The 12,583-nt window shown below is 42.1% G+C and overlaps 1 protein-coding gene across 7 annotated transcripts in view; it reads right to left on the minus strand.

Annotated features, from left to right (window-relative positions):
• The window catches only part of Heca (hdc homolog, cell cycle regulator), a 48,131-nt gene extending 35,807 nt beyond the window's left edge, over positions 1-12,324 (minus strand). For 5 of the 7 annotated variants that reach the window (XR_004121556.1, XM_031380491.1, XM_031380489.1 and 2 more), the window contains exon 1: positions 11,787-12,173. Coding sequence is in view for 5 of the 7 variants with exons in the window: in XM_031380491.1 (XP_031236351.1) it covers positions 11,787-12,057 (271 nt within the window). In the remaining 2 variants the exon portion in view is untranslated. Of the gene's footprint in view, positions 1-11,786 lie in introns of all 7 variants that reach the window. The other 2 variants (XR_004121555.1, XM_031380487.1) reach the window with 1 other exon arrangement.
• Positions 12,325-12,583: the final 259 nt, after the last annotated feature.

The raw sequence follows: 12,583 nt of genomic DNA on the forward strand, positions 1-12,583 counted from the left end.
ACCAAAAAAAAAAAGATTATACTTCCTATCTTAGAAGATAATAAGCATATAATAAATGTATAGTAGATAGATAAGTGCACAAAACAAAACAGTGAACACACTAATGGAATGAATTCTTGTTGATCAATCTTCCACCTCTCAATCTTTACCTCCAGCCCATGTAGTTAAGCAATACTTTCGACACGTTCCTGCTCTTATTTCACAGCTGCTGCTGAGTCCTTGCAATAAAATACTTGTGTTTATTTCTTTATAAGGAAGACATAACTGTTTCACATTTTGTTTTATTATTTAATTTTTTTCTAAATCATCCCATTTGTTTCCAGTTAAACTGGAGAGAAATGATGGTAGAAGAAAGATTATTTATAGTCAAAGCATTGCTTAAATAAAAACCCATATAATAGCAGTCATCTTCAACATTAACATTAGAATGGTGCACACAGAATGTCAACAGCTATGCTTGCACCTTCACTATCACCAGCTACTAATCTGTTATCTGTCATTACAGAATTTGTTGAATCTCTGTGAGCTACCGAGTCACTAACCTCCCTAAGCACAACAGCATCTTCTCCGAGTCACAATGGCACTCTCCCGCTGCTGAGACCTCCATGGGTACCAAAAATTCTCTGGCATGCTTATAAAACTAAGAATCAGAGACTAGACAGGCCATGGAAAAAAGACACAACTTTTTGATGGCACAAAAATATAATTCGTTTTAAAATACAGGCTTATCATGTCTGTTTGTTTTAAGATAGGATCTCACTAGATAGCCTTGGCTGGCCTTAAACTCACAAAGATCTACGTGTCTCTGCTTTCTGAGTGCTGGGATTAAAGGTGTGCACCACCATAGGTGGAATGATTATCTTTACATACCAAGTCCATACGTAAAATACATGTTAAAAACCTAGGTCTCTCCTAAAACTTTTGTTGAAATTTGATTCTCAATGCACCAGCATTAAGAAAACAGCTAGTGCTTAAAAGGCGATCAACCATATAGATGGAATTAATATCCTTAGAAAAGTGATTTAGACTAGGTGCATCCTTTCTATCTTTCTTTCTATCTGCTCTTTAAGGATGTTGTGATAAAATAACATAATCCATAGAGCAGACCCTGACCAGATACCAAATCTATCACCTGATCTTTACTTCCCAACTTTCAGAACTGTGAAAAGTTTATTTATATGATTTTAAAATGTCCAAACCTGTGGTATTTTGATTGTTAGGTCCAAAGCCTGCATGCCCCATTGGCAGTCTGATGCTGGTGACAATGTCCTAAAGAGAAGAACCCTAGCAGGCAACAGAAGCCTAAAGTTGGGTTTCTGTTTTCCAAGAACCTCCCTTAATCTATCCCCTAACACCCCTAAGGTCAATTACCTTGGGCAAGAGCATTAGTCCTGTCAACTGCAACAGCTATATCAGCTCAGAGACTCATCCTCTTAACTGTCATACAAAGTCTACTTGCTGTTGTGCCATTTTGCCCCCAACCCATGCCCTGAGATAGCCCAACAAACCTTTTTCCCCCTACCCACAAATTGTCTATTTCAGTGGTTTCAATATAACCTCATTTACAGATATGGCAACAGGAGTTGACTTAGGTAAAAGTAACTGGATAAATTATGTATGTGTGGATAGGAGTCACACAGAAGAATTATACTCTTTAAGGTACAGAAACATGATGGTATATTACATATTCTTTAAAAATGATAATACCTATATACTTAGTACTCTACTAAAATGTCCATAAAATATTGAGTATAGAAATCAGATTACAAAATGTGACTATATGACCTTTTTTTTTAAACCTGTATGTGTACTTTTGTCTACATAGGATACTTAAACTTCCTTGTTACTTTTCTTAGGAGGACCCTTCTTCCTTTCAAGTCACAGCTTTCCTGTTGCATGCTTGTATTTCCTGCCGTGTGTGTGTGTGTGTGTGTGTAGCCTTGTTATAAGTACTGCATATACTCTCCTTTGAGTCCATCTTTAGCCTTTCTCCTTCCATTGGTTCCTTTCCCTCTATCAGTAAACATGGTCAGATCTTCCCATCATCCTCCACAATAAACCTTCTTTTACTGAGCAACCTGCAATGGTTAACACTGTCAACTTGATAGAATCCACAATCACCTGAGACACAAAACTCTATAAATTTCTAGATTGAGTTAATTGAAGTGGTAAGACCACCCTAAATATGAATTCATTGTCCTTCAATTGAAAATGTGGTGTATATATAAACAATGGAATACTATTCAGCTGTAAAAAAAAAAACCCAATCATGAACTCTCCAGGTAAACAAATGGAACTAGGAAAGATTATATTGAATGAGGTAACCCAGACCCAAGAAGACAAACATCATGTGTTTTGTTTCATCAGAGGCTCCTAACTCCAAATCTTCAGGTTGAGTAGTATATATTCTGGTGTAAGTACAGAATACAGAAAAGTAAAAAAGGACCACTGGGTAGGGTGGTGGGAGAACAACAGAGAGGGGAATAGCAGGGTCCAAGTGATCTGATAGGGTAAGGGATAGGAAAGAGAAGGAGGGATTCTAGGGACAGAGGAAGAAGATAAATATTAAAAGGAAGATGGTAAAATAACATTAAGAATGTCTGAAAAACTCATAAGGAATCAATCATATTATTAACTACTTACCTAAAGAAACTATAATGCCGGATAAATTTTGGTTTGAACATTTTTTTTATTCTGTCTACAAGTAATGCAGGCACGGAGGAGGGAGCAGAGACTGAGGGAATGACCAAACAACACCTGCCCAACTTGAGACCCATCCCATGGGCAAGTACAAATCCCTAACACTATTAATGATGATCTGTCATGCTTGCAGACAGGAGCGTGTTGTCCACTGAGAAGCTCCACCTAGCAGCTGACTCAGACAGATACAGACACCCACAGCCAAACAATGGATAGAGCCTGGGGACTCTTATGGAAGAGTGGGAGGAAGGATTGTGGGCCTGAAGGGGATAGGAACTCCACAGGAAGAACAACAGATTCAACTAACCGAATCATTTGGGACTTGGAGTGGGAACCACTAACCAAAGACCTGCTCATATGTAGCAGAAGTGAAGCTTGACCTTCATGTGGTTCCTGAACAACTGGAACAAGAGTTATCCCAAAATCTGTTCCCCATATATAGGATATGTTCTACTAGCTGGGCCGCCTTGTCTGGCCTCAGTGGGAGAGAAAGCACCTAGCTTCACTGAAACCTGAAGTACCAGGGTCAGGGGATACCCAGAAGAGCTCATAGAGGAGCAGTGGAGGGAGGATGGGGGAGGGATTGTGGGAGGGGGTCATTGGGAGGGGGTCATTGGGAGGGGGCAGTGAACGAGATATAAAGTGAATAAGTAAAAAAAATAAAATTAAATAAACTATAATACACATAAGCCCTTTGAGCAGACAATGCTCCCTTCAAGAACCAAAGACCACGTAACAAACACCCCAACACCAGGCATGAGGCGCCTTCTTTAGACTAGTCCGTCAGGAAGTATCCAGGAGACTCTCCAAACATTACAAACTTTTGCTACTGGCATTAGTAACCCTAGAAGTGCACAGTAAGTTCCCAATGCTGAAGACTCCATGCATTCCAGACACAGGGCCCGGGGGTTCCTGAGCTGGAACTGAGACCGGAATGCCTCCTCCCTGAGGATGGCTTTCATAGTACCAGGAGTCACCATGTAAGTTTCCAAAGGAATGAAACAACCAACAGTTCTACCCAGCTATAACACTTCTGAACCACATCAACAACGAATACAGCATGACAACCTAAGGGTGCAGTAGTGGCACTCATCCCTTGGTAGTAACCAACAGCTCTCTAACTGGACTTAAGACTTGTTCAACAAGAGTGAAATCGTGGTTGGTACTAGAAACCTAGTCAACTAACTACTCAGGACTAGTGAATTAATCAATCTTGGATAAGAACCAACAACCATCACTTTATTTAAACAGCATTATCTCTAACCACATTCTAAGTATTTGTCCTTATACCCACAGGTAAAGTGTAGTGTTAACTCTTCTTCACGGAAATTCCTCACCATGAGTGAGATGGAAACCATTACAGAAGACCATAACCAATCAAAATGAGGTTGTGGAGCCCAGTCACAATAGATAGGTCAACAAAACAAATCCCACTCCTAAGGCTGAGGGGGTCCTTGCACAAGGGGAGTATTAAGACTTTAAGAGTCAGAGGATTGGAACATTTGCTGTAATGTCAGAAACTACATCCATACAGTCTCACCAACACGAGCAGAACAAGGACAACAAGAGATATGCCAAAGTGTGTGGGGGATGGGGGTCGGGAGCAGAAGGCCTCAACCTTACATAAAGAACTAAGGAATTGGGAGAAATGGTTTTTCGTAGGGAACAGCACACCAACTAGTTATCCAATTCCAAACAATGAATCCTAAAAACATACAGTAGCATTATATTGACTGAGCAAGTTACATTTAGAAATATGTATGCCTATACATATATACCTGCAACAATTAAAGAGGTCACGAAATTGAAAGAGGAGGTATATAGAAGGGTATATAGGAGGATTTGGAGCAAGGAAAAGAAATTATGTAATTACAGTTTAATCTCAATATAAGAAATTTTAAGAATGGTAAGGCAAAAGATCAGTGCTTCCTAACTCAAATAAGGCCAACTACACAACTTCTATCACTGACTTCTACTTGATTACTAAAGGTACAATTTAACATTTCCCTTGGGAAAACTAAAGAAAACAGAATAATAGTAATGATCTTTATCAATTATTCATTAATAGTTCTTAATCCTGTAACAGATATTTTTATGAATAAACATTTCATGCAATCGCAAACATATTTTTCTTCACAAATAAATTAAAAGAAAAAAAGAATTGTGGGGCTGGTAATATGGGTCAGCTGTTAACCAAGGACCAACATTTGATTCCCAGCACCCACATGGCAACTCACAACTATCCATAATTCCAGTTTCTGAGGATCCAATGATGTCTTTTGACTTCTACAGACACCAGGCATGTAAGTGGTACACAAACATACATATGAATAAAGCATCCATATCATAAAATAAAATGTAAATTTAAAAAGTAAAAGAACTATGATCAAATCTTGTGGTAAACATTACTGCTGAACACAGGCTACTTTTAAAATTAATTTATAAACCTGAGTCTTTTATTTTTGTATTTTTCTTTTTCATGTACTTAATCTCTACATTAATCTTCCTAATTCTCCTAATTACAATGCTTTTTCTTTTACATATATTTCAGGTATTTCCTGGTGGAAAAAAGAAATTTAAGGCTAAAAGAAAGTTTGTAAAAAATATTAAAATATTAACATTTGTGATCTCTCAGTGGTGGGATTATATATTTTTGACTAGAAATGTGAAAAGAATTTGGCATGTCATAATTTTTTTCTTTCTTAAAATTTACTTTAGGTTTATGTATCTTTAGTTTATGTGTATGGGTTTCTTGCTCACTTCTATGTCTGCAAGTGTCCACAGACACCACAGGAGGGTGTCAGATCCTATGGAGTTGTAGTTACAGACTGCTGTAAATCACCATGTGGGTACTGAGAACCACACATAGATGGTTGTGAGCCACCATGTGAGTGCTGAGAACTAAACCCAGGTCCTTTGCAAAAGTAACAAAAGCTCTTAACCACCGAGCCATCTCTCCAGCCCCTCTTTTCTTTCTTTCTCTCCTCCTCCTCCTACCCCAGTGCTGAGAAATGAAGCCAGAGCTTCACATACACAGGGCAGGCAAGGGCTTTATCACTGGGCTACATCTCCAAGCCACCACAATACTTTTAATCAGTGGTTGAATATCAGATAGCCTTCATATCAGATATTTACGATTTCTAACAGGAGCAAAATTATGGTTCTGAAGTAGCAATGCAAATATCTACATTTGGGGATCATCACAACATGAAGTACTGTATTAAAAGGTCACAGTGTTAGAAAGAATGAGAACCACTGTATTAAATAAATCTCTTCAGAATGTATGAGAAGTGATCACCAAAATCCTCAGAACATACTTTCCCCCTTTTAACACATTCCTTCAGCTACCTTCAAGTTTATTAATCAAATTAATTAAAATTTAACACAGCTAAACGCTTGAAGTAAACTCATAAGACTAAGCTACAAGATTAACTGCCAGTTTTGTCTCCAGGTTTTTGCTCTGGTTTCCGGCTTTGAGGCAGACTCTTACATAGCTCAGGCTGGCGTGGAATTCTCCATTCTCCTTTGTGCTAGGATTACTGCCATACACAGATCTTATCATCTGTCTTCAGTTCTCTGAGGAATATTCTTAGACTTATAACTAATCCTGTAACCAGCAAAGAGAGGAGCATCTGATCTAGGAAGCAGTATCCCCACCAATCCCTACTGCAAAGATGAACTTCAAAAGACAACGTGTCCATCCCTGTGTCTCCCCCGCCCCAGGCAGTGGTGGTGCAGGCCTTTAATTCCATTACTCCTGGAGGCTGGGGCAGGAAGATCTTTGTGAATTACAGGCCAGCCTGGTCTACAGAGCTAGTTCCAGGACAACTATGACTATACAAAGAAACCCTGTCTCAAAAAAAAAAAAAAAATACACTGTCCAGCCAAGTGTTGTGATACATGCCTGTTACTCAGGAGGCAGAAGCAAGGAAATAACAATTGAAGAAAGCCTGGGCATAGGGAAAAGGATGGACCTGGAGAATATCATCCTGAGTGAGGTAACCCAATCACAAAAGAACAAACACGGTATGCACTCTCTGATAAGTGGGTATTAGCCCAGAAGATCGGAATACCCAAGATACAATTCACAAACCACAAGAAACTCAAGAAGGAAGACCAAAGTGTGGATACTTCATTCCTTCTTAGAAGTGGGGAACAAAATACCCATGGAAGAAGTTGTAGAGACAAAGTGTGGAGCAGAGACTGAAGGAAGGACAATCCAGAGACTGCCCCACCTGGGAATCCTTCCCATATTCAATCATCAAACCCAGACACTATTGTGGATGTCAGCAAGTGCTGGCTGACAGAAGCCTGATATAGCTGTATCCTGAGAGGCTCTGACAGTACCTGACTAATACAGAAGTAGAGGCCCACAGCCATTCATTGGACTGAGCACAGGGTCCCCAATGAGGACCTAGAGAAAGGACCAAAGGAGCTGAAGGGTTTGCAGCCCCATAGGACAAACAACAATATGAACTAAGTAGTACCCTCAGTGCTCCCAGGGACTAAACCACCAACCACAGAGCACACATGGTGGAACAAATGGCTCCAGCAGCATATGTATAGCAGAGGATGGCCAAGTTGGTAATCAATGGGAGGAGAGGCCCTTGACCCTGTGAAGGTTCTATGCCCCAGTGTAGGGGAATGACAGGGCCAGGAGGGTGGGTTGGTGAGCAAGGGTAGGGGGGAGAGAACAAGGTGTTTTGTTTGTTTGTTTTTTGAGGGGAAACCGGGAGAGGAGATATCATTTAATAGTTAAGTAAAGAAAATATCTTATAAAAAAAAAAGAAAGAAAGAAAGAAAGAAAGAAAGAAAGAAAGAAAGAAAGAAAGAAAGGAAGAGAGAAAGCAAGCAAGCAAGCAAGCAAGCCTGGGCAAAAAGAAAAAGAAAAAAAAGAAGGAAAAACAGCAAACACTATTTTACTTCTGATTCATATAGGTAACTTATAAATGTATGAATAAAGTAAATGCCTAAAAGGAGCAATCCATTAAGGTATACTACAAACCTGGTTATAAAGTGTTTACTTACTGATCAAAAAATACAGCAAAATATAAATCCTGTGGATGAGCAAGGTTCACCACACACTCATTCCCAGCACAACCTTTGAGCTACTTCTGCCTTAAGCCATTCAACAGCTCCATGTAGATGTAGTTAGTGTTACAGATAGTACTCAATGGTACTCGAAAAATTATAAACTGATGCATGATTCAAAACATATCTTTTCATCAAAATAATGTTACACAGTGGTTGTCCCTCAGCCTGCCTCACAAAACCTATATAGCAGTTACTAAAATATATTTATTTATCCCACACTGGCTCCTGTGATGCCCCTGATATGTCTACAGGAAGAACCCAGTAAATGTCGGGAAAACAAGAGTCCTCTCCACATAAGTTCTCCAGCAGAAAGCCCTACGGTCTACTATTTTCTAGGGGAGCACATTTCAAAGTTTGATAATCTTAGACTTACTGATTTAAATGCCTATCTCAAGGTTTAAGGGCACCAAAACGCATCCTATCTCTGGTGTGCCTACAACCCGTCTCCTCTCTCCCACTAATGAAGAGAAGGCCACAATAAGCCCCCTGCCCATAAATCTTTTTCCTCTTTCAAGAGATTATTTCCCAGGAGCAAACAGGAATGACTTACACTATAAACTCCTTTGGAACTGTCCTAGCATACTCTCCTTAATATATAATAGCTATCTTGCTTCATACTCAGGGAGGTACTATGATCTCATTTTACATATGCAGAAACTAGGCTCGGAACTTAAATAACTTACCCAAGAAAATGGGAGGTACTAATTTAAAATGGGTCCTAAAATGCAAGCAAACACTAACTACATCTACACGGAGCTGTTGAATGACTTAAGGCAGAATTGGCTCAAAGGTTGTACTGGGAATGAATGTGTGGTGAACCTTGCTCATCCACAAAACAGGGATTTATAAAAGTATGTGCAAATCAGGTCTACTGGAAACTAGATATACCACAATCAAGATTTCAAGTAGTTTTAGAGCTGAAGAAAAAAAAAGGCAGAGGCCTAATAGAGCCAGACTTTCAGAATGAAAGCAGTTGCAATCTACTGCCTGATTACTAGAGTCTAGAAATAATGAATGACAAATCTTGTCCACCTACAATCACAATGCTGCAGTATGTGCTCACAGATGTTTACTATGTAGGCCACGATGGCACTTCCTCACACTTGCTTGTTTCTCCATTCCATGCAGAAGGCTTCGCAAATTAGTATCTAAAAAGCAGTGCAACATCCTTTGAATTCCTATTCAAGTGCATAATAGCAACCAGTTCAACTACCTCAACTCCAACCACACTAGCTTCCTCAGGCTTCCTCCAGCTAAAAACCTTTACAGAGTGAGAAGTTATTTATACTAACAGTGAACAACTAAGGGCTAATATGACCTTACTTTGGTAACTACAATGCCCCACACTTACAGGACATAAAACCAGTCTACAAATCTGGAACATCTACTAGTCATTAAGTTTACATGCAAGTGTACATAAAAAACTGACTTGATCAAAACAAACCATTTAAAATTTTAATAGATATGAAACATTTCAAGGCCAGCCTGAGAGCTATATAGTTAAGGCACTGTCTCACCACCAACAAAAGAATGTAAATAGTAAGTCTTTTGAAAAATTTATAATAATAAAATCTACTATCACAAGTAAAAACTTGAAATATACTTAGAAATCATAAAGCAGTCCAACTAATATAATTTTAAAATTTAAAAATAATTTAGTCTTGAGCCAACAAGATGGCTTAGTGGGAAAAGTACTTACCAGAAGCCTTACAACTGCAGCTCAGTACCCAGCGTCTACACGGTGGAAGGAGAGAACTCCTGCCTGAAAGTTGCTTTCTGACCTCAAACAGTATGCTACTTGTGCATTAACAGTTAAAAAAAAAGAATCTTTGTTATCATGTCTATTGCCCCTCCCTATAAAAATTCACCAGTATTGCCTCTCCCCTACATCTATGCTATATATATAAATACATATACACACATTCCTATCATTTATAATTACCTCATTCATTTTGTGTAGGACTTAGAACCTATGTTAAAATTGTCTTCAGAAACACAGAGATGATTCTTCCAGTTAAATCAAACTATTCACCAAGGTGACACCAACAATGGGCACCATAAAACTCAGCTCACTGCTCTTGAATACGCAGCTTCTGAGATTCTGGTTATAGCAATATGGTTCCATTGCTTCTTTTCCCACATCTAATAAAATAAAGACCTAATAAAAAATACATAGTTTTACACAGATACAGTGTTGCTAATCTACCAATTTACCACTTCAAAAGAATAACATAACTAGTTTAATGCTTTTAATCTAGGAGGTACCATCTGCCAAAGAAACACTTCCTCAACTACTTTAAGATACTCAAACCTTTCAGAGTATGGTAAAGACACAGGTCTTTGTGAGAACCAAGGATGTACTAGAGTGTAACCACTAACCTAGTCCTTATCTAATACACAGTACTATTAACATTACAAATGAAAAAGCTGTCCATTTAAAGTATTTATTTTAATATTTAATAATAATCTAATAATTATTTAAAATATTATTTTAAATGAATAACTAATAGCTGTTATTCACCTACCATCTATTACTTGCAATGAGCTTTTATTGACCTTTACATAATAAACCTTTAAAATAACAAGAAATGGGAACTTAATAGTAAAGGGTCACTCTAAGCCTCCCTCACAATAGCCCTCTAAAGGGCCGGTGTAAGCCCCACTCCCACCCCCATCCCATCAAGTTTGTATATGAGGAAACTGAGGTTTAGAAAAACTGGCCTTTCTCCAGATATCAAAGCTCTAAATGGCTAAGGAAGAGTTGGTATTAAGCAGAGTCTAAGTATCATCTCTGTCACATCAATACCAAAAGGAAAGTTAGAGATAAGAAAGCAAGAACTCGCACAGGCTAGCCTAAAGTATTATCAAACACTCACAAACATCTAAGTTTGCTCCTTGTAATAAACAAATCTTCCTATTTCAAAACTGCAGGGGATCACCCAGTGGGGCCCATACCCAACAGCCTGTAGTCTATCTCCTATGGGAATCCTTGTGGAGATCTTATAAGTACTGTACCCTTTTTTAAGGGAGACCATCTACATTGAGAATGGCTTTGGAAACTGAAAATTGTGTTAAAAAGCAAATGTAACTATTATAATGATTCTCACCTACTTACATTAAAATATACATTCTTTCCCCTGGGGGAAAAAAAAAAACAGCCTGACAAGAAAAAAGTTTAAAAACTGCCCAAATAAATGTCAAGCATCCGGTCCTAAGAAGGGAAAATCCTGTCACACCTTAGGTATTACCTACATTTCCTCCCTTCTAAAGGATCATTCAGAAGCTCATGAAATTATCGGGCTTCCTTAGAAAAACAGATGTGAAACAATTATACAAGGGACCTTAAAAAAAAAAGAAAAAGAAAAAGAAAAGAAAAAACACTCACACTCCAGGCTGGGAACGGAAGTCAAGTTCAGATTCTCTTCCTTCCTCAAGAGAGACACGAGAATTAAATGAATAACACCCCCCACCACCATATACACACACCACACACACACACACACACACACACACACACACCTCAATCTCTGAACTCTCCACCTGTGGCAATCAGGCAACAGGCCTACATCTGCTGGGAATTTAAGGCTTTTCCTCTTCTTTAGGGGCAAAGGTGAGTAGGCGGGTGGGTCGCGGCGAGCAGGGAAGTTTTCAATCGGATCCTTCTAACTTGGGCACCTTTTCTCGCTTGCTGGCTGCCTAGCTGTCACTAACCCGGGACACTTCAGACGCAGCCCGCGCGGGCACCGCGGGGAGTAGGCACCAACCGGAACACCGCTGCCGCCGCCGCCGCCGGGCCCGCAGCCCCGGTCCACACCACTCCGCGTGGGGACCACGAAGGGAAAGCCACCGCGGGGCGGAGGGGCGGGGCGAGCACTTCCTGACTCGCATTGTCCACGCGCCGCCCGCGCCACCCCGGGCCCCGCCACCCCGCCCGCCCGCCCGCCCGCCCGTCGGGGAGGAAGTTGGCGCTCGCCCCGCCGCTGTCGTCTTACCGTTCTTGGCGTCTCCCGCGGCTGCAGCCCCCGCCGCGACGGTGGCGTTGGCGGCGCCCGTGCCCGCACCTCCCGGGCCCGCCGCGCCGCCCGCGCCCACCGCGCCGAGCGACACCGCCCCGCAGCCCGCCGCCGCCGCCAGGGCCCCTCCGGCCGCCGCGCCTGTCGCACCCGCCGCCGCCAAGGCCCCGGCTCCATTTTCCTGCTCGTCCCCGCTGCTGTTGGCGCGCTTGTTTTTGCGGCCGCCTTTGCTGTTCTTGGGGTTGGGCATCTCCCCGACCGGCTCGCGGCTGTCCCGGTACCCGGCGCCCACGGAGGTGGCTCGCCGCGGCCCCGGCGAGCGCGGGCCGGCCGCTCTCCTCAGGCGCCCGCCCCGCCGCGCGGCCCTCGCCGCGCCATCCCGGCCGCCGCGCCCTCCCCGGCAGAAGCCGGCGCGGCCACGCGCGGGCCACCCGAGGCTCGCAGCCGCGCGAGCGCCACGGGCCCGCGAGCGGAGCGAGACACCGAGGAGCCTGAGGGAAAAGGCGGGTCTCGGGCTTGTTTTGATTCGGCTGCGCTGACACGCTCGAGGCCCGCCCCCGCCCGTGACGACACTGGGGCTCGAGCCTGGTCCGGCCCACCCGGTGACCTCACGGCGGGACGCCACGCCCTCGTGACGTCACGCCAGGCGCTCGGCCCTCTGCCGTGGGTGACGTCATCCAGGCGCGGTGTCTGAGAGCCGAGGTGGTGGTAAGTGGAGTTGTCAGCTGACCTTCTGACCTCACTGAAGCCAACCCTTCCTTACAGCAGGGTCTGGA

This window comes from Mastomys coucha, unplaced genomic scaffold (genome assembly GCF_008632895.1).
Source record: "Mastomys coucha isolate ucsf_1 unplaced genomic scaffold, UCSF_Mcou_1 pScaffold2, whole genome shotgun sequence".
NCBI classification, from domain to species: Eukaryota; Metazoa; Chordata; class Mammalia; order Rodentia; family Muridae; genus Mastomys; species Mastomys coucha.